The 25,883-nt window shown below is 40.1% G+C and overlaps 2 protein-coding genes and 1 long non-coding RNA gene across 3 annotated transcripts; all 3 read left to right on the top strand.

Moving 5' to 3' along the window:
* Positions 1 to 7,520: 7,520 nt before the first annotated feature.
* On the top strand, positions 7,521 to 10,739 carry LOC139737417 (coelenterazine h 2-monooxygenase-like). Its single transcript, XM_071648091.1, has 2 exons — positions 7,521 to 7,909; positions 10,121 to 10,739. Exons 1-2 carry the CDS (start codon positions 7,649 to 7,651, stop codon positions 10,712 to 10,714), a joined length of 855 nt encoding a protein of 284 aa, XP_071504192.1. The 5' UTR covers positions 7,521 to 7,648; the 3' UTR covers positions 10,715 to 10,739.
* Positions 10,740 to 10,752: 13 nt separating this feature from the next.
* LOC139737416 (uncharacterized) lies at positions 10,753 to 25,189 on the top strand. Its single transcript, XR_011711376.1, has 2 exons — positions 10,753 to 11,050; positions 23,534 to 25,189. It is a non-coding gene; the product is annotated as an uncharacterized lncRNA (long non-coding RNA).
* On the top strand, positions 19,771 to 25,189 carry LOC139737415 (coelenterazine h 2-monooxygenase-like). The gene is made up of 2 exons (XM_071648090.1): positions 19,771 to 20,373; positions 22,608 to 25,189. The coding sequence occupies exons 1-2, from the start codon at positions 19,927 to 19,929 to the stop codon at positions 23,199 to 23,201; spliced, it is 1,041 nt and encodes a 346-aa protein (XP_071504191.1). The 5' UTR covers positions 19,771 to 19,926; the 3' UTR covers positions 23,202 to 25,189.
* Positions 25,190 to 25,883: the final 694 nt, after the last annotated feature.

Genomic DNA, 25,883 nt, shown 5'->3' with positions numbered 1-25,883 from the left:
GCGTGACACCCGAGGATTGCGATACGCCGAGAACTGCGATACCCTTTTCGTTGGGCGCGCAGTCTCTCGAATATCGCAATCAGAAAGTTTGCGCCCTCTCTTGGCACCAAGGAAAAGGGGACGGAGCCCAGACTAGGAAGTGTATGGCTTTCGTGAAAATTGGTGTGCCAGTTGGTGCGTCATTCCAGGGAGGTGTCTCACCTCCCTGGTATGACCAAGGAGGTACCTAGTACCTAGTACCTCCTTGGTATGACACAATGCAATGGTGTACAAACCAGCCTGCTGCCTGCGTCTGGCCTTTGCCCTCTTACCGAGGGAAAGAATGCCCCGAGCTCCCCGGGTCACGCAACCCTGGGAAATACCGAAGCAGGCAGCCCTCTCAGCAAAGAATAATATTGAGTGTACACGTACCTCGAATGTTTGTCTCGATGGCGTGTGCGAAAGAAAAAAAAAATTGCTGCTACAAACCAATCTCACTCGAGTACGGAGACAGAGATGCCAAGTTCAAAAAACTTTTATGAGTGAGATTTTTATGACTCGGCGTCTCGGCGCTCGCGCGCATGCGCACGCGAACGAGGAGGGTGTCCCCCTCCCATGGTAGGGAGCTTTTTTAAATTATTAGCTCTTAATGATGCGATCTGGTGCATACTTAAGTGACTATTTTTCACTAATTTTGAAAGGCAAAAGGGAAATATACCTTCAATTGCAACTATCATTCTAATCCTTTGAGCTACGCTCCTTATTTTTGGCCCAAATTGCAGACTTCACCAGATGCGTGAGAAAAATGGGTGCCATGCGTGAGATCGTGAGACAGACCCTAAGTGCTTGAGTCTCACGCAGAATGCGTGAGACTTGGTAGCTCTGCGGAGATGACAGATGATTGCTTGCCAATTTGAATATCACTTTATATGTGTTTAGTAGGTATAGACTATTTTATATACATCATTGTAATATATCACAAAAATGTATTCATTGATATTGTAATGACCATATCTTGTATCTATGTGTTGTACTCTCATACCGCGGAATGGGGTCGGAAGAGTCAATAAAATCTACAAAAAAAAGTGCGAAGAAAAAAGAACAGGCGTCAAAAAACAGTCAACCACTTTCACTTTCAATTCAATTCAAATCAAACTTATTTCCATTTTTCGACAATAACATGAACACATCTCACTCTCTAATAGTGAGAGAAATCATGTAAACAAAACAATACATGTATGTGGATTGGAAAGAGAACAACAATTACAGGTTCAAGTGATTACCTTTTACACCGATTATCAGTAAATTTATATAGCTATATATAAATCACACACAACTCTCTCTTGTTTCAACATTACTAAAGCTTACGGAAGCACCATTCTTCCAGTGAATCTAGACAGTGGTGAAGTCGGTATACTGTTTCCCTCAGGGATAAGAAATAAGAGATAGAGAGACAAAAAAAAGAAGAAAAAAACAGTAAGGAGGGCTAGGGACTTTGTAGCTGACCATCGCTTCTCCATCGGAGTAGTTGACAATTAATTACATAACGAAGACCCGAGATAATGGACATAATATACTCAGTGTTTGGAATCTTAATTCTTTGTCTTCTTAAACTAATTTCTTTCAAAATGATTTCTATAAGAAAATGATGGTGGCATAGGCGCATATTGTGCTTCTTCGAGAAATTTTTGCGTTGCATTGGTATTTGACTTTGACAATTTTCATTGAATCGGACATTTTGGATGCAGTTTATACATCCAGTCTCAGGGTCCTGTCTATTGAGTGTCTAGAGAATATCCACATCAAAGTTTCTTCTTTCTAACAAGGACTGAAATGCTTAAAACTTGTCATATATAGCTTTTGGCATAATACATAGCTTTTGGCATAATCCTCTGAAATCAAGGCATGTTAGTTAAGTGTATACAGAGAATTAAACTTGCATCGATCCTCCCAAGAGAGACAATTAATAGGACCCTATCAGTTTTAGTTTCAGTTTAGTTTATTTTGCACCAATAAAACAAGAAGGTATAAGATGAGATACAAAAACAAGAAGTTCATAAATCATACAACATACAATTATAAATAATGTGGCGCTATGAACACAAGCAATGACAATGCCGCCATTGATGGGGGAAGCAGCAAGAAAGGAAACAGCTCGGCAGATATATATCGCGTTTCACTGAGGGATTTGTGTGGAGCATGGACAACGAGCATGTACGTTCTCTACAATCATAGAGACCTTGCAGTAGTCACGCACCCCTATGATTATAGTAAATATCGAAACAGCCAGCTGGTCAGCTTGTAGCATCGTCCCGGATGTTTTGATGTGGATGGTGCAGGCCTTCATGAAAACATAATCATGACAATGCTGCGATAAACCAATCAATCGGTTCTACTCGAGTATGAAGCCCTGCGTGGGGTATGAAGATGACAGACTAAAAACCAGCATCGACTAGTAGTCGACCACTTGCAATTTTGGAGGACTTTCACTGGCCATCGAGTGCCTAAATTGCGCTGTCCGGCAAGCACGGGCGGGCAAGTCGCCGATATGGTCGGGTTCGAAGGCTGTAGGACCTAACTTTCGTTACCGTGGATGAATGGTGGGGGATGTGTTGAAGTCCTCGGCGAAAGTGTTTCTCATGATTCCGATCCTAGTCAACTGAAGATTAGTCGTGCAAGACCCAAAGTCATCTTTTTTTTCCACCTCATTGGTAAGGGTTACAACCTATTCCTGTCTGCTTGGTGAGATTCGATGAATTTACCTAAGAAGTTATCTTTGCCATTGTGGACAAGAATTTTATTACAAGCCTATTTCAAACTGGAAATCAAACAAAGAGGTATCAGAAACATGAGAAAATATAAATAAAGCCTTAAAATGGTTACAGAATCTCAAAATCTAAACGTGAATCATTTCTTATAGAGTTCAGATAGTTAAAAGATTAATTTTTCAATGAAGTTACCGGGGAAGTTTCCTGAAAATCTACATTTGTATTTAATTAACCATTTTCAGTTGAATAGTTCGGCAAAGTTTTAGGAAAATCAGTCAATCCGTTCAAAAGCTATGAATTCCTGAATTTCTGGTGTCGCCATCGCAAAAGTGCAAAAAAAAAAAAAACAGATTGCGACGTCACTATAGAGCAACGATATAAGGAGAATTGCACAAAATTTCATATCATTTTTTTTGTAAAGTTTATTTATTCAATAGTACGGAAGACGTTCATCATCGTGGGTGAAACTGAAAGAGATAAAGTTGATCGTTTGTCCCACGAAGCGAGGTAAACACAAAGGTATGAATACGACGTTTCGGCCGCGAAATAGCGCACCTTACGCTCCATGCGGAACAATGGCGTGCCCTTGAGCAATAGGCATGCACTGCAGCGCTCGGTCAACTTTGCCAGACGAAGACCAGCAGATTACGCGGCCGAAACGTCGTATTCATACCTGTGTGTTTACCTCGCTTCGTGGGACAAACGATCAACTTTATTTCTATATTTATTCATTTGACCTCTTACGGAGATAATGTATAGGGTAATATAATTTCACTTGTTTTCTAAAAGAGGAAGGTCCCATTGGCAAGTCTATTGCTTTTGCATCATGCTGTGGAAATTTAAGTTTATTCCAGAATTCTTTTTATATGTTTTTCATAATTATGCTCGTCATGCCGTGACACCATGAACTGCACTTATGGTAGTCATCTCATCTAGTGACGGTGGTAACGAAACTTTTTAAGATTCATGATTTCCGAACGGAGTGTCGAATTTTCCTCAAACCTCGCTGTTGTTTTCCTCTAACATTGTTGCACTCACTCAATTCTCATGTATTGAGGGAAACTTTCCCTAAAGGTTAGACCTGTAAAAATATCGGGGGGGGGGGGGGAGGGAGCTTGAAAGATCTAATAACGGAATGGAATGAATGGTGTGTGATAAATGCCCCGAACCCCTCTCACGCCTCCCAAAAAATAAAACATAACAAAAAAAAAAGAGATAAATGATGATATTGAGATGATGATGATGATAAAACTAAAATGGTCAAAACAATGATAATGTAATAATAATGAGAATAATGATAATGGTAATATGTCAAGTTTGGGAGGGCTTTGGTGTTGTTGTTCTTGTTGTTTTTGTTGTTCTAACATAGGAATGACAAGATAAGTATGTAGGGCCTATGAAAATGTTTAGAATTATGAAGATCAGTATCTCCACCTTCCGCTCGCGTCGCATAAATTTCGCGATGATCCCAGCAGGCTTCTCCGTGTCCTTTCCGCCATCAAGACGATGAGCGATGCTGATGTCATCTCTCTCCATGCAGCTTGACACTAAGTTCGTTGCCCAACTTGACTACAACATCCGTCGTGTCTTCGTTGGCGCTCTCAGGAACATTGCCGTAGTGACAGCGGCTATAACAGACTGGGCTTTGATTGTTAGATTAGTTAGATTGCTTCTATTGCTTTTCTCACAGCGTCGGCCAGTTGATCATTTTGTTATTGTTTAGAGCGGAATTTGATTTCGGTTTCAAGTTCTCTTTCATCGTTTGTTTTGTTTTTGGCTGGGCACCATTTAGAAGCGGCAACAGGATAGCTTACTGCTTTTGTGATTGTATGATCTACGGACTTAGCGTTAGCAGATACCTCATATCGTCCAGGAAGATGAACTTATTGGTAGCCATTGGTGAAGTCTATTAGTGACGTCACAATGGAAACGGATGATAAGCCCGAACACCACACTGATGCGCAAATGATAACTCAGCTAGATGAGAAGAGGAAGAAAATAATGCTGTTCAGGTTGCTAAGAGACAATGTGCTCTTTTGCTCACTGAGAAGAGGAAGAGAGATGATGTGTGAGTTGCTAGGAGACAGGTGTCTTATCCAGCCAGATACTATATTATGATACGCAGATTTGTTAATACTTACTGCTTGCTGCGCTAGGGCGGTCCACGCTATACAAGATCGTTTTGGTTGCTAAGTTACTGATGAAGATGAAGATGAAGTTCGTTAAGTTACTGATGAAGATTGTTGTTGTTGTTGTTTTTATTTCCGTCTTCATATAAAAATACACACATTACAAGTTGCATATACATTGCATATACTTACAGAAGAAACGGGGGATTGCCTGTTCAGTCATATTATCAAAATATGTCTGTTCTTCCACAGGGTCCCTAATTTACAGTACAATACAAGGATGATAAACACTGTATATACAAAACATAAGAAAAAAAATAATGAAAATCATTTACCGAACTGGTACAGTGAGAGTCAGCAATAATCAGAGATAGGTAGAGAAGAGCAGAGCAAGGAAAAGAAAAAGAGGAGGAGAACAAACTTACAAAAGAAAAGGCAAGACTCATATACCCCCCTCCCCCCTAAAAAAAAAAACAACACAAAAATGGCTGTTACATTTGGTACTCCATTGAGTCTTTTTTTTTACCATAATACTCTATCTAAATAATCAGATAATAACATTTGAAAAGATCTTAAAGTTGATGCGTTACGAATTTCATTGGGCAATTGATTGTACATTGATACTCCCCTGTAAAAGAAAGTCCTTTTACAGTTATTCGAATTTGGCTTTGGAAGATTCAAATTCTGGTTTGAACGCAGTGAATAATTAAGAAATCTTCTAGAAATATTATCAGACATGTAATTGGGGAGAAAGTTCTGCAATATCTTATAAATCATCATACTCATATTCTTTTTATATCGGTATTCAAGAGATTTCCAGCCCAAAACATCATGAATATGTTGAGTAGATACAAAAGAATATGGATTTACTCTCATAATCATACGACCCGCTCTATTCTGTAGCTTTTGAAGGGCTGACAGAGAACCTTGTGGAGCGGAATACCAGATAACGTTTGCATAATCAAAATGTGGAAGAATCACAGATTTATATATCAAATTTAAATTTGATTCATTTACAACATGTCTTAATCTTCCAAGAAAACCAATCAATCTACTGATTTTTTGGCACATTTTATCTACATGAATATTCCATTTCAACTCAGCGTCGATATGAATTCCAAGATATTTTACCGTTTCAACATTTCGAATCTGGGTGTCTTTTATTTTTACATCTAGTGAATTACACCTTGAGAGCATACATTTCGTACCAAAAAGCATACTGACGGTCTTTGAATAATTCACCAAGAGTTTGTTCTGTGACATCCACTGATCAAAAACTTGCATTTCTTTGTTTAAAATGGACTCCAAGACTTTAATATCTTTGTTTGAGTAGTAAATGACTGTATCATCCGCATAAAGATGAACACGACATGACTGAAAAATGCGAGGCAGGTCATAAATGAAAACACAAAACAGTAGAGGGCCAAGAAGAGAGCCCTGGGGCACACCATGAGTTAAGTACATTTCATCAGACAATGCGTTGTTGACCTTAGTTACTATCCTCCTGCCCGTCAGATAACTCTTAAACCACTCAAGTGTACCTCCATTTATACCAATTCTCGACAACTTGTCTAACATTACATTGTGGTCGACAGTGTCGAACGCTTTCCGTAGGTCGACGAATATCGCCCCAGTATATTCACCTTCATCCATGGCCAAAAGCCATTCATCAGTAACCTTTACAAGGGCAGTTTCAGTGGAATGATTTGCCCTGAATCCAGACTGAACCGGTGTTAAGACATTGTTCTCATTAAGATAGTGTGATAATTGTAACGAGACTATGCGCTCCAGTAATTTCGAGATACAAGGCAGCAGGGAAATTGGCCTGTAATTATCAGGGTTCGACTTATCTCCTTTTTTGTATATCGGAATTACCTTGGCTATTTTCCATGACTCTGGGACAACTCCTTCAATAATTGATTTATTCAACAAATACGTTATAGACTTATTCAATATATCAGCACATACTTTCAAAATCTCAACCGATATACCATCAATTCCAGTCGATTTTTTATTTTTCAGTTTGTAGATTTCGTTCATAACCTGAGCTTCAGATACAACTGCAAATGTGTCCATATTATCATAACATACGGATCCTGTAATGATATCTACTTGAAGTTCGAAGTTCGAAGAGTAACTTACGAGAGGAAACACCATGCATGAACGCTGAAAATTCTTGAATAGTTCATAACGGTGATGATGAGGCACAAAACAGTATCACAAACAGGTCCAGCGCTGCACGAGCGATCCATCAATGTGACAAAAATCTAAATAAAACAACAATATGATTCTAGAGAGAGGAATGTACGAGCAACCGAAAGTTACGCCTTAGGCCAAGATCCTCATTCTACACCAAAGGGTATAGAAGCGCGCGCAGTGCGTGCGTTTTTATACTCGTTGATACAAAAGCACCGTGTACAAACTACACGCTGCACTACTGCGATGTCGACTGCTGAGGAATAGACACAGGTGGTGGAAAGCACGAAAATCACAATTTCTGCGATTCTAAAAAGTAGCAAGCAAGCCGCCATTTCACACAGGTTAATCAATGCATGATACAAAAAGTGTATAAATTCGATCGTTAAGTCATTCATGATGTCTATCCGAGCCGTAAGTGTTCTCAAATCCGTTGCCGTTATTGGTCGTGTGCATGTGGGTCGGCTTCTCAGCACGCAGCTACCAGCGACAGGTGGAGTTCGGGCGCGACACCAATCCACGATACCGCTAGTGACAGCCGAAGAATGGTGGGGGAAATGCTCCAAAGTGAATGTCATGGGCGAACAGATGTCGTACTACGACTCCGACCCCGGACAGCGCGAAAGTGATCGAGCAGTCGTGTTTCTCCACGGGAACCCAACCTCGTCGTACCTCTGGAGGAACGTCGTACCTCAAGTTCAGCCTATTGCTCGTTGTCTGGCTCCCGACCTCATCGGCATGGGCAGATCCAACAAGCTCGCAAGCCTGTCGTATCGCTTCGTCGATCACTATAGATTCCTGTCTGCCTGGTTCGACCGGGTTAACCTGCCTTCAAAGGTGTGTATTCGTGGGTGTGTTGGAAAAAGAAAACACCCAAAACAAAAAGTGAGCAGTTGCCTATCTGATTTGAAGAGGCTTATGGAGCTCACTAAAACATGTGACATTGTTTTCATGAATATTATATCTGTCCTTGTTTACCTTTGAAATGAAATCATCATGTGAAATTAGGTATGTCATGATGTGATTGATTTGGAAGATAGACCTTGGTTCAAAGGACCCATATTAGACCATTTTAGTAGTATCCTTCTCGAACCTTTTGCTTAAAAACTTCTGCAGTACTGAAGGCGGGATACAATTTGTAGGCCCACTCGATACTCTGTGTAAAGGGACAAGTTATGCAGCAGGACCTGTAATAAATTCATAATCATACACAGCACAGAGCACTGAGAGAAATAGATCCGTTTCAGAGGAATAAAGAGAATTGTGCTGAATGTGTTTGTCCATTGTCTGATTTGACGAGATTTATCTCTTGTGTCTTACAGAGAAGGGGAATGTTGGTACAATTGTGTACCTTTTCTTAGTAATGATTATCAGAAAAAAAAGAAGATTCCAGATTACAATCATCTCCTTGTGATGGATTCGTATGTAATCTCATCAAATGGACACGTTGCAATAAAAGAACAACGGAATCCTCGGTTAAACTTGATGTGGGTTCTTTATTCTGTTACATTGTATGCACGTATCGACGATATCTGTGTGTACTGCAAACTTGCGCTTGCTAGTGTAGTCTATTCAACAACTGTGTATGTATGAGTGGTTCCTGTTAGATACAAACAAGAAAGAAAGTTATTCGTATTTAACACGCCATATACAAATCATTACTATTTCAACCCTACACAGAAATAGTAAGACGATAATGAACATTTTCCTTCTTTTTCTGAGTGAAGTAATTATGGCCAGAATATGAAAACAACGTTTATATCTATTCTAACTCACTTAAAGGGGTGGCTGTGTCGACTATCATCATGAGCACTGTCGTTGTGTATCTGGTATAATCTACAAGCAGAATTAACATAATGAACTTTCAATATTCTGGGTAAGTTAGACAAAATCACTAGTTAAACTTATTCAACAAAATCCATACCTTAAATCTCATGATTGTACTCGTTCAATGCCACATCTCACATCAATCTCTCTACAAGACTTCTCGTCACAAATGCTACATTAACAACGACAAGCATTAGAATTTCCTTAGCAACCTTTTTGTAGTCTTAAATGAGATTATCCAGGAATCTACGGCTAGACATATCACTCTATCTCCAACTTTAATATCCCTCCGCGTACCCGAACTTCGTACGTCGAGCGTTCCGAACACGATACATACGTGAAAAGATATGATCCAACTTTCACGTTTTAACATGAGCTATTCATAATACTAAAAGCCCATTTGATACTCCATGGATTCACATCCGCAATACCACTATCATTTTCGGACTGTTCGCCAAAAGGGAGAGGTCTTTACAAAGACCGTCCAAACGTTCATCTTTTTAACACTATCCACGCGGGCCATGCAAACGTTAATAATGCAATTGAACAATGCATGGGACCAGTAGACATCAATACATATTACAGCATATACGACATTGACTTTGACCATGACCTTGAACTTGCATAACCTTGTTTCTCATTTACTGTTATTCCTCTTAACTTCTTGACCATGGAAACTTTGTTTATTCCTCAAAATAGTTGACAAATCATAAAGCATAAATATTAATTTCAGACATAATATCTCGGATTATTGCACTCAATTAGATTGTCCAAGAAACCCGAACTATAAGCAAACTGTTGTGGCCAACTGCTAAGCAAACTCTTGTGGAACGACTGACCGGAACTCTTTCGCCAACAATTTTCAATTCAGACCCTAACTTTCAAACTCGTACTAAATTGTATAATTCCATGACACTTCTATTATAAGGAACTCCTCGGGACTGGCAGTTTTCTTTCATTATAATAAATTGGCCTTTTGTTGTAAATAAGCAAACAAGGTAGACAATAAGTTTTGGGCCTAGACTTTAAATTTAGTGTAATGAGAGTTTTCTTTGATGTTATTATTAATCATGTTCATTGAGAATGTTCTGTAAACAAAATTGCCTGTAAACACATTCCCTTCAAGATTGCCATCTCCATGGAGAGACAGGACCTACCTGGTAGGCTATTGTATACATAATACAATTGCGACTAACGCAATCCTGCTTTCTCTGTCTACAGGTCAGCATCGTTTGCCACGACTGGGGCTCTGCGCTGGGCTTCCACTGGAGCAATGAACATCGCGATCGTCTGGAAGCCCTTGTGCACATGGAAAGTCTCATCGCTCCCTTTCCCGGGTGGGACAAATTTCCTGATTCTGCACGGGACTTTCTTAAGGCAGTGCGCTCCGAGGCCGGGGAGGAGATGGTTATCGAGAAAAACATGTTTGTGGAGCAACTCATGCCTCGCCTCATCCAGCGGAAGCTGAGGAAGGAAGAGATGGATGCCTTCGTGGAGCCCTTCAAAGTTCCAGGAGAAGACAGACGCCCCACCCTGACATGGCCAAGGGAGATCCCTGTCGTCGGGGATGGTCCCGACGATGTCATTGCCATTGCTACAGCCTACTATGCCTGGCTGAAGGAATCTACGGATCTACCAAAGCTCCTCGTCCTCGCCACACCAGGCTCCATAAGCGAGAGCCTCAAGAAAGGCACTGAGCACTGGCCCAATCAGAAAATTGTTGAAGTTGATGGTGGACTACATTTCCTTCAGGAAGATTCGCCCACAGAAATTGGGGATCACATCAAAGAATTCTTGTCTGATCTTTACAAGTGAAATTACAGTGCAATTTCTTTGAGTGAGACATGCATAAAATGAATAATTCCCGAGTCAATAATTTGTTCTTAATGTCTGTTATAGTATGTCATAAAGTGCTGTATTCATGAGCAGTGATTTTCAGTTATAGTTCTCTTTCCAAACAGATCTGAAATCCCTCAAACGAGACAGCAATACTGATGAAATGAAATATGATCTTGATTCTTGAGGATCAGTTCCTCAGAATGTGTTGTGTTTAATGTACTCTCCATTTGACGATGGATCCAAAAGGTTTAGCTGTTGCAGCTGATGGTCAATGTAGCATCACTAGGACCTCTGATGTAACCGTACTCAGAGGTTAGTGCCCGTTTGCTTGTTTGTTTGTTTCTTTGTTTGTTTGTATTTCCGAATCATGTATAAAAAGCACATACAAAATATATAAGATATCAAAATCATGTACATCAAAATAATACGGAGGATATTCCAAATTCAGTGATATTTTCAAAATAACACTGGTCTGACTTGGGGTCCTTGAAGTACAGTTCACCAATAACAAAAAAAAAAACCCACATACTTCAATCTTAACAGGAAACAGAAACAGAGACAAAAGCGAAAACAATACTGAAAAAACAAAGACATAAACAAACAAATTACACTGAACAATATTCCAAGATTATATTCATGGTTCCAAAATAGTCATATTCATAATAAATGATAAAAATATTCGTGGATAAATTCTTTCAAAATGGTATGGGTTGAATTTTCAGTAGAGATGGAGAAGTCTGCTTGTCATGGTAGCAAAGTTTTACAGCACTTGCTGCTAGTTGCAGAGCTGGCCACGTATTAATTCAATGGCCAAATAGATGTGTATTTCTTACAAGATGTCAGGTATCGGGAGTTTTGTGTATGGTACTAATATATGCTATGAAACTGTAATGAGTGGGATATGTTCAATGATCTTTAACAACAAGAATGGGACTACCCAATCTGCTGTGTGGATTTCTGTTCTCATACGTGATACATGAAAGCTATTATAGTCGAATTTTTCATGAAATATTTGATCAACTCAACCGAGCGCAGGCTACAAGTACATACTTATGTCTGCCTATTCCAAGATGAATAAGTGATATTTACTCACTGAGAATCTAGGTTCAAAGGTACAGGTCAAATTCATGCATGTCATTGTTTGAACAGCTACTCAAATATCATGTTCTTTCGTCAAACTTGGCACTCGTTCGTAGTACATATATGTTTGTCAAGAGTCATAGAAATATTAAAGCGAAGGAGTTAAGTGGTAATTGCAAATTCATTTTACTCAATAAAATGAAAATGTACAATACATGTATTGGACATAGATCTTATCCAATTTGCTGATGAAAGTGGGCCTGGGTTTTTTTGGGTTTTTTTTTTTTGTCACTTGAAAAATAAAAGATGTGTGGCATTTGCCATTAGAAAATCTTGATGCACGGAGGTACATGTAGTAGGTTCGAAGCAAACTTCCATTGATATTGGGCAGAATATGATGAAGGCACAATAGCCTATGTGAGCCTAAATATGTTGTAAATTAATTATTTTTTTAATACTGTTAATGTAATTACAGAGATGTGTAACTATTTCACTCTTGAAATACAGTTTTGAGGGGAATTGAATGACGGATCAGGATTTACACTATTCAAGAAATATGTTGTGATTCCAATCGATTTGTGGTTTTTGAAAAGAGAATTATATCATTTCTAATCAAGATAAAGTATTATACTGTATCGACAAGAACAGTTATGTTATCTTTTTTTTACATCATGTAAACTAATAGATTTATGATGACATTATCTGGAACATGAATGTATCCATCATTAAGTAGGCCCTAATGAAAAACATGACAGAGAAAGAATGTGATTACAATGCCACTGTTCAATACTGAGTCATTCGTGGTGATGTTTTGGAAGTTAACAAATATCTGTGTTTATTTCAAGGATTTCTTCTCTGTGGAAGGTATGATGTTCTGGAATAAGCTGAATAAAGCACCCCCCCCCCCCCTCTCTCTCTCTCTACATGTCTACAGTAGTCTACACACTTTGTTTGTGTATGTATTTTGTATGTGTGTGTGTGTGTGTGTGTGTGTGTTTATACTTCTTTGTGTGTGCATTTTTCCCACTGGGATATTTATCATTCTAAATCAAACATACACCATCTAAACACATAATACATCATTCAATTTCTAACAAAGCGCTTTGCTGCCGCTTAGGGCCTCCTTACTGGCGTTCTGCATAGACCTCTGCGGGTAATCCCCGCGACTCACCCGTAAAAAGTGTTGGTCATGCTCAAAACTTGGCTGCGGGTAAATCGGACTTGCGTGCGCACCTCCGGTCAACTACGGGTGAGATACGCGCTAGGCACTGTCAGATGCGGACTAACTACTGGGAGACCCGCAAGTCAACCCGCAAGGCTTCCCCAGACACGGTGTGACAAGGCCTTGAGCATGCTTAAAACTCGTTCCGGGTGAGTCGTGGGGGTTTGCCCGCAGAGGTACATGCAGAACACAAGTAGGAGGCCCTTCAGTAGCGGCAGCACCTCGCAGGCAAGTCCCACGCAGGTACTTCGCAGCTGTAACGCATTTACTTCGCAGTCCCCGTATGTCGCTCGTACCTGAAAATGGATAGGCTTCAAAGCAGGTCACACGGAATACATGCAAGTAGCAGGTAAATAGCACGCGTCTAGCAGTAAGACGCAAGTGCGGAACTCGCCAACATCCTTGTCCGCCCGCCTGCGTACTGGAAAATCCCTACTCGCAACAAGCCTGCGTAGCTTACCCGGAAAGGTGTGACAGGACCTTTAATCGAGGAAAGAACGCAACCCTGGAAAATACCGAAGCAGGCAGCCTCTCAGCAGAGAGCACTGCACGTACCTCGAATGTTTGTGTCGATGGAGTGTGCGAAAAAAAAAACAGGCTACTACAAACCAGTCTCACTTGAGTACGGAGATAACCGATAATGCAAAAATCAGGCATCAAACAGTAGTCAACCATTTTTACTTTCAATTCAGTTCAAAGTAAATTAATTTCCGTTTTTCGACAATAACTCTCTTTAGTGAGAGAAATCATGTAAACAAAACCATATGTGGATTGAACAGAGAACAACAATTGCAGGGTCAAGCAATGTCGAGTCACCATTTACGCAGAACATCTGTAAAAGTATTAGTTATATATAAATCACTACCTACTCTTGTTTCAGCATTACTAAAACTTTCGGAGGCACCATTCTTCCCGTGAATCTAGACAGCTGTGAAGTCAGTATAACTGTTTCCCTCAGAAATAAGAAATGAGAGATAGAGAGAAAAAAGAAAAGAAAAGAAAAGAACGTAAGGTTGAGGGCGAAGTTGCAAGTGGAGACAAACAGAAATTTGTAGCTGACGATCGCTTCTGTATCGGAGTAGTTGACAATTAATTACATGACAAAGACCCGAGACAATGGACAAAATATACTCAGTGTTTGGAATCTTAATTCTTTATCTTCTTAAATTAATATATTTCTTTTAAAATGATTTCTACAAGAAAATGATGGTGGCATAGGCGCAATATTGTGCTTCTTCAAGAAATTTTTGCGTTGCATTAGTATCTGACCTTGGAATTTTGATTGAATCGGACATTTTGGATGCAGTTTATACATCCAGTCTCAGGGCCCTGTCTAGTGAACATCCACATCAAAGTTTCTTCTTTCTAGCAAGGACTGAAAATAGTGCTATTAGTGGGGGAAGCAGCAAGAGAGGAAAAAGCCCGGCAGAAATATATCGCGTTTCACTGACTGGATTTGTGTGGAGCATGGACAAGGAGCATGTACGTTCTCTACAAACATAGAGACCAGTAGTCGCGCAAACCTATGATTGAGGTAAATATCGAAACAGCCAGCCGGCCGGCTTGTAACAATGTCTCCGGTGTTTTGATGTGGATGGTGTAGACCTACATGAAATCATGATCATGATAATGCTGCGATCAGTCAATCGGTTCTACTCGAGTCCTGGGGTATGACGATGACTGACGAAAAGCGAGCATCGAATAGCAGTCGACCACTTGCAATTTTGGAGGACTTTCACATACGTCACGGGCCATCGAGTACCTAAATTGCACTGTCCGGCAAGCACGGACGGGGAAGTCGCCGAAATGGACGGGATCGACGGCTGTAAGACCTTCCTCTCGTTATACCACGGATGAATGGTGGGGGAGTGTTAAGCAAATTGAAGTCCTCGCCGAGAGTGTATCTGACATAACTGATCCTAGCCAACAGAAGAATAGTCGTACATGACCCATGACCATCTACTTTGTTTAGGGTTCGATCAAGTTGACAAACCAGTCCTTTGTCGACCTACCTGTCTGCTTGGTGGGATTCGATGAATCTACATAAGAAGTGATCTTTGCCATATAAACAAGAATTTTAAAGCATCTGACATTTAATGGGCACGTAAGAATACTTTTATGCATGCATTTTACAAGCCTATTTCAAACTGGAAATCAAACAGAGTTGTCAGAAACATGAGAAAAATATAAATAAAGCCTTATAAAGGTCACAGAGTCTCAAAATCTGAACGTGAATCATTCCTTAAGGAGTTTAGATGATTAAAATATTTATTACTTAACAAAGTTACCGGGGAAGTTTCTTCAAAATGTACATGTGCATTGAATTAACCATTTTTAGTCGAATAGTTCGGCAAAGTTTTAAGAAAATCAGACAATCCGTTCAAAAGTAATGATTCCTGAATTTCTGGTGTAGCCATCGCAGCATTAAAAAAAAAAATACAAGAGATTGTGACGTTTGTAAGGTATATTTATTCATTGGACTTGTTACCGAGATAATGCATGGGGTAATATAATACCACTTGCTTTCTAAAAGAAGAAGGTCCCATAGGCAAGTCTATAGCTTTTGTATCATGCTAGAACATTAAGTTTTTTTCCAGGATTCTTTTTATGCATTTCATAATGTTCGTTATGCCGTGACACCATGAACTGCACTTATGGTAGTCTTCTCATCCAGTGATGGTGGCACCAAAACTTTAGGATTCATAATTTCCGAACGGATTGTCGAATTTTCCTCAAACCTCGTTGGTGTTTCCACTAACATTGCTCCACTCACTCAATGTTCATGTATTGGGGGAAACTTTCCCTTAAGGTTAGACCTGTAAAAATCTCGGGGGGGGGGGGGAGGGGCAGTGAAAAGATATGCTAACGGAATGACACATGTAATGATAATGGTAATGATAAATGTGTCATGTTTGGGAGGGCTTTGTTGTAGTTGTTGTTGTTGTTCTAACACAGGCAAGGGCGCCGGGAGGGCCCCCAAGGGCCCCCCAAATAAAATGGAGGCAAAACGAGTTTTTGCCCCCCAAAGTTCCCCCTGTAACAAATAATCAATCAATTGTTTAAAGACCAAAATGAACAACAAAGGCATTTTTCTTGTCTAAAGTTGTCAATTTCATAACTGAAAATGCGAAATTTTCGCCCCTAAGGGTGGGATTTCACGGAGCACGCGAACGATTTGCGAAGGACGCGAATGACAAAATCCAACATTCGGAAAAGTTTTTCTCCGAATGTGTTCCGACAATGAAGCCGAAAACTATTCTTGCGCAATTTGTGCGAAGTTTTCACGACGTATGTGCGAATGTCGTGTGTATCATTGCTAAAGTACAGCATGTTACGTACACGAAGAACACGCGACGGAAATGCGAACAACGAAAAATTTCCAATAATCATGGTAGAAAATGTACCCAAGGAGAGATGGAAGCTGCCTTGAGTTGATTTTTTTCTTTCCTTCTATTTCTCCTTTCTTTTGTTTTCATTTCTCTATCGTGTGCTTGCCTACATTTTTTTTCTTAATACTTATCTCCACTAGTAAAGCATTTGATTTTTTTTTTTTGCAGTTCCTCCAACACATAATCTCTATAGTTCAAATGAAATGGTAGATACTTTAGACTAATTTTAAGTGTATTCTGTGATTTTTTTTTTGTATATCAGACATTTCTATCTCTTTGCTATAGTCTTACATTTCTTTTGTTACCATAGTTGTTAATAATTCTTTGATGTTTAGATGTATGCTACGATTTTTATTTGTAGAAAACGTATAGGTCATACATCCCCCAAACGTGCGCTAAACGTTCGGGAGAATGTCTCAAAAGGTACGCGAACTGTTTGCGATTACGTCGTAAAATGATCGGAAAAACTTCGCAGATTTCGCGAAACATACGTGAGACATTCTCAAAAGTTTCGGAATCTGTTTGGGGTTTCACGAACATTTTGCGAACATCGCGCGTGTCTTGCGAAGGTCTTGCGCATATGACGAGGCTTTAAAGACACTTCCGAGAACAATTCACGAGCAAATCACGACGAAGTGTGCGGAAAAGGTTCGCAAAAAATTTCAAACTTTTTTGAAATTCTCACCGAAGTAAAAACGACATTTGCGAACAATTGACGACGCTTCCGAACCCTCACGTTCGTTTGGCGATCTTTTGCAGACTAAAATACGAATGCTGGATTTTGCCATTCGCGTTCTTCGCAAATCGTTCGCGTGCTACGTGAAATCCCACCCTAACGGGGATACACTAACTATATATATTATTATATCTGTAAACAGTAATATCAACCTATGAGTAAATTAAGTGTATACATGGTAGCCTCTCGTCCTCGAGTGTGCCCGCTGAAACATACCTTTAGTAAACTTTACATTTTTCCTTTTCTTCTCTGATTTCTAGCAGTATAAGAATATTTCTTATTGCTCAAACAATGCGATCCTTAAGCTTTTAATGAATACATTTCAGACGAATGGCATAGTGACTCGCTCCCCCTGCCCGTAGTTATAGTAAAATGAAGAGTTTTCATAAGTTGTAATCATAGTCCTTCGCGCTGAATTTTCATTATGTTTAATTCTCTAGAAATTTGCTTTTAAATGCTCTATAAATGCCACTTTTATACTCTGTATTTACGAAAAGTCCCTACCGTGGGAGGGGGGGGGGGGTATTCCCCTCCCACACCCTCCCCCGCTCGGTCACTTCGCTCCCTCGCCGAAGATCTCACACCGTCACACAATGTACCCCCCGTATGTTATGATCATATATAGTCCTTCCAACTGATTTTTTATATTGTTATTTCCGTAGAAATTTGCTTTTAAATGCTCTATAAACGCGACTTTTGTACTCTGCTTTTACAAAAAGACCCTACCGTGGGAGGGGGATCCCTCGCTTAGGTTCTCACACCGTCACATAATGTACTCCCGTATGTTATAATCATAGTCCTTCGCACTGAATTTTTCACTTTGTTTAATTCCCTAGAAATTTGCTTTTAAATGCTCTAAACGCGACTTTTATTCTCTGTATTTACAAAAAGTTCCTACCACGGGAGGGGGATATCCCCTTCTCACAACCTCGCCGAAGATCTCACAACTCATTTTCTTGTCTTCTTGTCCTTAACAAACCGACTTGCCAACTTCCGACAATTCGTCATCTTTTCATTTTGTCTCAAATAAATCTACTTGCCAAGTTCAAACAACTCATCATCTTGTCTTCTTGTCCAAAACAAGTAAACTACCCAAGTTTCAACAACTCGTCATCTTGTCTTCTTGTCCCAACCAAGAAGACCAGCCGAGTTTCAACAACTCGTCATCTTGTGTTCTTGTCCAAAATAAGTCGACTTGCCAAGTTTTGGCAACTCATCATCTTGTCTTCTTGTCACAAACAAGTAGACTAGCCAAGTTCTAAAAACTCGTCATCTTGTCTTCATGTCGAAAACAAGTCGACTTTCCGAGGTCCAACAACCCGTCGTATCGTCTTATTTTCCCCGACAAATCAACTTGCTGAGTTTCGACAACTCATCGTCTTGTCTTCTCGTCCAAAACAAATCAACGTGCCGAGTTTCAATAACTCGGCTTCTCGGTATTTAACTTGTCTTCTCGTCTTCTTATCTCGTCATCTGGTTGGCACTTATAAGCTTCCGTACAGTACCGTAGTGACAGCGGCTAGAACTGACTGGGCTTTGACAAGTTGGATTGCTTCCATTACTTTTGTCACAGCGTCGGCCAGTTGATCATTTTGTTATTGTTTAGAGCGGAATTTGATTTCGGTTCAAGTTCTCTTTCATCGTTTGTTTTGTTTTTGGCTGGGCACCATGCAGAAGCGGCAACAGGATAGCTTACTGCTTCTGTGATTGTATGATATACGGACTTAGCGTTAGCAGATACCTCATATCGTCCAGGGGCCCGTTGCATAAAAGTTACAATAATATATGGTAACTTTGCCATCCAATGGTAACTACCATGGCAACAATACTCAACAGCCAATCAAATCAAGAATTCCATGGAAGTTACCATTAAATGGCAAAGTTACCATAATAGTAACTTTTATGCAACGGCCCCCAGGAGGATGAACTTATTGGTAGCCATTGGTGAAGTCTATTAGTGACGTCACAATGTAAACGGATGATAAGCCCGAACACCACACTGATGCGCAAATGATAACTCAACTAGATGAGAAGAGGAAGAAAATAATGCTGCTCACGTTGCTAAGAGACAATGTGCTCTTTTGCTCACTGAGAAGAGGAAGAGAGATGATGTGTGAGTTGCTAGGAGACAGGTGTCTTATCCACCCAGATAGGCCTACTTTATGATACGCAGATTTGTTGATACTTGCTGCTTGCTGCGCTAGGGCGGTCCGCGCTATACAAGATCGTTCTGTGTGCTAAGTTACTGATGAAGATGAAGATGAAGTTCGCTAAGTTACGGATGAAGATGAAGTTCGAAGAGCAACTTACGAGAGGAAACACCATGCACGAACGCTGAAAATTCTTGAATAGATCCAAAACGGTGATGATGAGGCACAAAGTAGTATCACAAACAGGTCCAGCGCTGCACGAGCGATCCATCAATGTGACAAAAATCTAATTAAAACAACAATATGATTCTAGAGAGAGGAATGTACGAGCAACCGAAAGTTACGCCTTAGGCCAAGATCCTCATTCTACACCAAAGGGTATAGAAGCGCGCGCAGTGCGTGCGTTTTTATACTCGTTGATACAAAAGCGCCGTGTACAAGCTACGCGCTGCACTACTGCGATGTCGACTGCTGAGGAATAGACACAGGTGGTGGAAAGCACGAAAATCACAATTTCTGCGATTCTAAGAAGTAGCGAGCAAGCCGCCATTTCACACAGGTTAATCAATGCATGATACAAAAAGGGTATAAATTTGAACGTTAAGTCATTCATGATGTCTATCCGAGCCGTAAGTGTTCTCAAATCCGTTGGCGTTGCTGTTGTTGGTCGTGTGCATGTGGGTCGGCTTCTCAGCACGCAGCTACCAGCGACTGGGGGAGTTCGGGCGCGACACCAATCCACGATACCGCTAGTGACAGCCGAAGAATGGTGGGGGAAATGCTCCAAAGTGAATGTCATAGGTGAACAGATGTCGTACTACGACTCCGACCCCGGTCAGCGCGAAAGTGATCGAGCAGTCGTGTTTCTCCACGGGAACCCAACCTCGTCGTACCTCTGGAGGAACGTCGTACCTCAAGTTCAGCCTATTGCTCGTTGTCTGGCTCCCGACCTCATCGGCATGGGCAGATCCAACAAGCTCGCAAGCCTGTCGTATCGCTTCGTCGATCACTATAGATTCCTGTCTGCCTGGTTCGACCGGGTTAACCTGCCTTCAAAGGTGTGTATTCGAGGGTGTGTTATGGTTGGAAAAAGAAAACACCCAAAACAAAAAGTGAGCAGTTGCCTATCTGATTTGAAGAGGCTTATGGAGCTCACTAAAACATGTGACATTGTTTTCATGAATATTTGTATCTGTCCTTGTTTACCTTTGAAATGAAATCATCATGTGAAATTAGGTATGACATGATGTGATTGATTTGGGAGATAGACCTTGGTTCAAAGGACCCATATTAGACCATTTTAGTAGTATCCTTCTCGAACCTTTTGCTTAAAAACTTCTGCAATACTGAAGGCGGGATACAATTTGTAGGCCCACTCGATACTCTTTGTGTAAAGGGACAAGTTATGCAGCAGGACCTGTAATAAATTCATAATCATACACAGCACAGAGCACTGAGAGAAATAGATCCGTTTCAGAGGAATAAAGAAAATTGTGCTGAATGAGTTTGTCCATTGTCTGTCTGATTTGACGAGATTTATCTCTTGTGTCTTGCAGAGAAGGGGAATGTTTGTACAATTGTGTACCTTTTCTTAGTAATGATTATCAGAAAAAAAGAAGATTCCAGGTTACAATCATCTCCTTGCGATGGATTCGTATGTAATCTCATCAAATGGACAGATTGCAATAAAAGAACAACGGAATCCTCGGTTAAACTTGATGTGGGTTCTTTATTCTGTTACATTGTATGCACGTATCGACGATATCTGTGTGTACTGCAAACTTGCGCTTGCTAGTGTAGTCTATTCAACAACTGTGTATGTATGAGTGGTTCCTGTTAGATACAAACAAGAAAGAAAGTTATTCGTATTTAACACGCCATATACAAATCATTACTATTTCAACCCTACACAGAAATAGTAAGACGATAATGAACATTTTCCTTCTTTTTCTGAGTGAAGTAATTATGGCCAGAATATGAAAACAACGTTTATATCTATTCTAACTCACTTAAAGGGGTGGCTGTGTCGACTATCATCATGAGCACTGTCGTTGTGTATCTGGTATAATCTACAAGCAGAATTAACATAATGAACTTTCAATATTCTGGGTAAGTTAGACAAATCACTAGTTAATCTTATTCAACAAAATCAATATCTTAAATCTCATGATTGTACTCGCTCAATGCCACATCTCACATCAAACTCACTACAAGACTTCTCGTCACAAATGCTACATTAACAACAACAAGCATTAGAATTTCCTTAGCAACCTTTTTGTAGTCTTAAATGAGATTATCCATGAATCTACGGCTAGACATATAACTCTATCTCCAACTTTAATAATATAATATCCCTCCGCGCACCCGAACTTCGTACGTCGAGCGTTCCGACACGATACATACGCGAAAAGATATGATCCAACTTTCACGTTTTAACATGAGCAATTCATGATACCAAAAGCCCATTTGATACTCCATGGATTCACATCCGCAATATTATCATTTTCGGATTGTTCGCCAAAAGGGAGAGGTCTTTACAAAGACCGTCCAAACGTTCATCTTTTTAACACTATCCACGCGGGCCATGCAAACGTTAATAATGCAATTGAACAATGCATGGGACAATAGACATCAATACATATTACAGCATATACGACATTGACTTTGACCATGACCTTGAACTTGCATAACCTTGTTTCTCATTAACTGTTATTCCTCTTAACTTCTTGACCATGGAAACTTTGTTTATTCCTCAAAATAGTTGACAAATCATAAAGCAGATGAACAATCTCAGACATAATATCTTGGATTATTGCACTCAATTAGATTGTCCAAGAAACCCGAACTATAAGCAAACTGTTGTGGCCAAATGTTAAGCAAACTCTTGTGGAACGACTGACCGGAACTCTTTCGCCAACAGTTTTCAATTCAGACCCTAACTTTGAAACTCGTACTAAATTGTATCATTACATGACACTTCTATTATTAGGAACTCCTCGGGAATGGCAGTTTTCTTTCATTATAATAAATTGACCTTTTCTTGTAAATAAGCAAACAAGGTAGACAATAAGTTTTGGGCCTAGACTTTAAATTTAGTGTAATGAGAGTTTTCTTTGATGTTATTATTAACCATGTTCATTGAGAGTGTTCTGTATAAAAATGTGAACAAAATTGCCTGTAAACACATTCCCTTCAAGATTGCCATCTCCATGGAGAGACAGGACCTACCTGGTAGGCTATTGTATACATAATACAATTGCGACTAACACAATCCTGCTTTCTCTGTCTACAGGTCAGCATCGTTTGCCACGACTGGGGCTCTGCGCTGGGCTTCCACTGGAGTAATGAACATCGCGATCGTCTGGAAGCCCTTGTGCACATGGAAAGTGTCATCGCTCCCTTTCCCGGGTGGGACAAATTTCCTGATTCTGCACGGGACTTTTTTAAGGCAGTGCGCTCCGAGGCCGGGGAAGAGATGGTTCTCGAGAAAAACATGTTTGTGGAGCAACTCATGCCTCGCCTCATCCAGCGGGAGCTGAGGAAGGAAGAGATGGATGCCTTCGTGGAGCCCTTCAAAGTTCCAGGAGAAGACAGACGCCCCACCCTGACATGGCCAAGGGAGATCCCTGTCGTCGGGGATGGTCCCGACGATGTCATTGCCATTGCTACAGCCTACTATGCCTGGCTGAAGGAATCTACGGATCTACCAAAGCTCCTCGTCCTCGCCACACCAGGCTCCTTAAGCGAGAGCCTCAAGAAAGGCACTGAGCACTGGCCCAATCAGAAAATTGTTGAAGTTGATGGTGGACTACATTTCTTTCAGGAAGATTCGCCCACAGAAATTGGGGATCACATCAAGGAATTCTTGTCTGATCTTTACAAGTGAAATTACAGTGCAATTTCTTTGAGTGAGACATAAAATGAATAATTCCCGAGTCAATAATTTGTTCTTAATGTCTGTTATAGTATGTCATAAAGTGCTGTATTCATGAGCAGTGATTTTCAGTTATAGTTCTCTTTCCAAACAGATCTGAAATCCCTCAAACGAGACAGCAATACTGATGAAATGAAATATGATCTTGATTCTTGAGGATCAGTTCCTCAGAATGTGTTGTGTTTAATGTACTCTCCATTTGACGATGGACCCAAAAGGTTTAGCTGTTGCAGTTGATGGTCAATGTAGCATCACTAGGACCTCTGATGTAACCGTATTCAGAGGTTAGTGCCCGTTTGCTTGTTTGTTTGTTTCTTTGTTTGTTTGTATTTCTGAATCATGTATAAAAAGCACATACAAAATCATGTACATCAAAATAATACGGAGGATATTCCAAATTCAGTGATATTTTCAAAATAACACTGGTCTGACTTGGGGTCCTTAAAGTACAGTTCACCAATAAAAAAAAACAAAAAAAAAACAAAACCCACATACTTCAATCTTAACAGGAAACAGAAACAGAGACAAAAGCAAAAACAATACTAAAAGAAACAAAGACATAAACAAACAAATTACACTGAACAATATTCCAAGATTATATTCATGGTTTCAAATTAGTCATATTCATAATAAATGATAAAAATATTCGTGGATAAATTCGTTCAAAATGGTATGGGTTGAATTTTCAGTAGAGATGGAGAAGTCTGCTTGTAATGGTAGCAAAGTTTTACAGCACTTGCTGCTAGTTGCAGAGCTGGCCACGTATTAATTCAATGGCCAAATAGATGTGTATTTCTTACAAGATGTCAGGTATCGGGAGTTTTGTGTATGGTACTAATAGAAACTGTAATGAGTGGGATATGTTCAATGATCTTTAACAACAAGAATGGGACTACCCAATCTGCTGTGTGGATTTCTGTTCTCATACGTGATACATGAAAGCTATTATAGTAGATTTTTTCATGAAATATTTGATCAACTCAGCCGAGCGCAGGCTACAAGTACATACTTATGTCTGCCTATTCCAAGATGAATAAGTGATATTTACTCACTGAGAATCTAGGTTCAAAGGTACAGGTCAAATTCATGCATGTCATTGTTTGAACAGCTACTCAAATATCATGTTCTTTCGTCAAACTTGGCACTCGTTCGTAGTACATATATGTTTGTCAAGAGTCATAGAAATATTAAAGCGAAGGAGTTAAGTGGTAATTGCAATTTCATTTTACTGCAATAAAATGAAAATGTACAATACATGTATTGGACATAGATCTTATCCAATTTGCTGATGAAAGTGCGCCTGGGTTTTTTTTTTTTTTTTTTTTGTCACTTGAAAAATAAAAGATGTGTGGCATTTGCCATTAGAAAATCTTGATGCACGGAGGTACATGTAGTAGGTTCGAAGCAAACTTCCATTGATATTGGGCAGAATATGATGAAGGCACAATAGCCTTTGTGAGCCTAAATATGTTGTAAATTAATTATTTTTTTAATACTGTTAATGTAATTACAGAGATGTGTAACTATTTCACTCTTGAAATACAGTTTTGAGGGGAATTGAATGACGGATCAGGATTTACACTATTCAAGAAATATGTTGTGATTCCAATTGATTTGTGGTTTTTGAAAAGAGAATTATATCATTTCTAATCTGTATCGACAAGAACAGTTATGTTTTCTTTTTTTTACATCATGTAAACTAATAGATTTATGATGACATTATCTGGAACATGAATGTATCCATCATTAAGTAGGCCCTAATGAAAAACATGACAGAGAAAGAATGCGATTACAATGCCACTGTTCAATACTGAGTCATTCGTGGTGATGTTTTGGAAGTTAACAAATATCTGTGTTTATTTCAAGGATTTCTTCTCTGTGGAAGGTATGATGTTCTGGAATAAGCTGAATAAAGCACCCCCCCCCCCCTCTCTCTCTCTACATCTCTACACTGGTCTACACACTTTGTTTGTGTATGTATTTTGTATGTGTGTGTGTGTGTGTGTGTGTGTTTATACTTCTTTGTGTGTGCATTTTTCCCACTGGGATATTTATCATTCTAAATCAAACATACACCATCTAAACACATAATACATCATTCAATTTCTAACAAAGCACTTTGCTGCCGCTTAGGGCCTCCTTACTGGCGTTCTGCATAGACCTCTGCGGGTACTAGTAATCCCCGCGACTCACCCGTAAAAAGTGTTGGTCATGCTCAAAACTTGGCTGCGGGTAAATCGGACTTGCGTGCGCACCTCCGGTCAACTACGGGTGAGATACGCGCTAGGCACTGTCAGATGCGGACTAACTACTGGGAGACCCGCAAGTCAACCCGCAAGGCTTCCCCAGACACGGTGTGACAAGGCCTTGAGCATGCTTAAAACTCGTTCCGGGTGAGTCGTGGGGGTTTGCCCGCAGAGGTACATGCAGAACACAAATAGGAGGCACTTCAGTAGCGGCAGCACCTCGCAGGCAACTCCCACGCAGGTACTTCGCAGCTGTAACGCATTTACTTCGCAGTCCCCGTATGTCGCTCGTACCTGAAAATGGATAGGCTTCAAAGCACTCACGCAGGTCACACGGAATACATGCAAGTAGCAGGTAAATAGCACGCGTCTAGCAGTAAGACGCAAG

Source organism: Diadema antillarum, unplaced genomic scaffold (genome assembly GCF_040938485.1).
Source record: "Diadema antillarum isolate AM-2024a unplaced genomic scaffold, OU_Dant_1.0 seq00000693_RagTag, whole genome shotgun sequence".
NCBI classification, from domain to species: domain Eukaryota; kingdom Metazoa; phylum Echinodermata; class Echinoidea; order Diadematoida; family Diadematidae; genus Diadema; species Diadema antillarum.
This window is presented reverse-complemented; position numbering and strand designations above follow the sequence as displayed.

Excerpts from the sequence above, each read along its gene's own strand:
- LOC139737417 (XM_071648091.1), top strand. The coding sequence starts at position 7,649 with ATGGGCGAACAGATGTCGTACTACGACTCCGACCCCGGACAGCGCGAA. Across the intron at positions 7,910-10,120 it reads GGGTTAACCTGCCTTCAAAG|GTCAGCATCGTTTGCCACGA; the intron begins GTGTGTATTCGT and ends CTCTGTCTACAG.
- LOC139737415 (XM_071648090.1), top strand. The coding sequence starts at position 19,927 with ATGATGTCTATCCGAGCCGTAAGTGTTCTCAAATCCGTTGGCGTTGCT. Across the intron at positions 20,374-22,607 it reads GGGTTAACCTGCCTTCAAAG|GTCAGCATCGTTTGCCACGA; the intron begins GTGTGTATTCGA and ends CTCTGTCTACAG.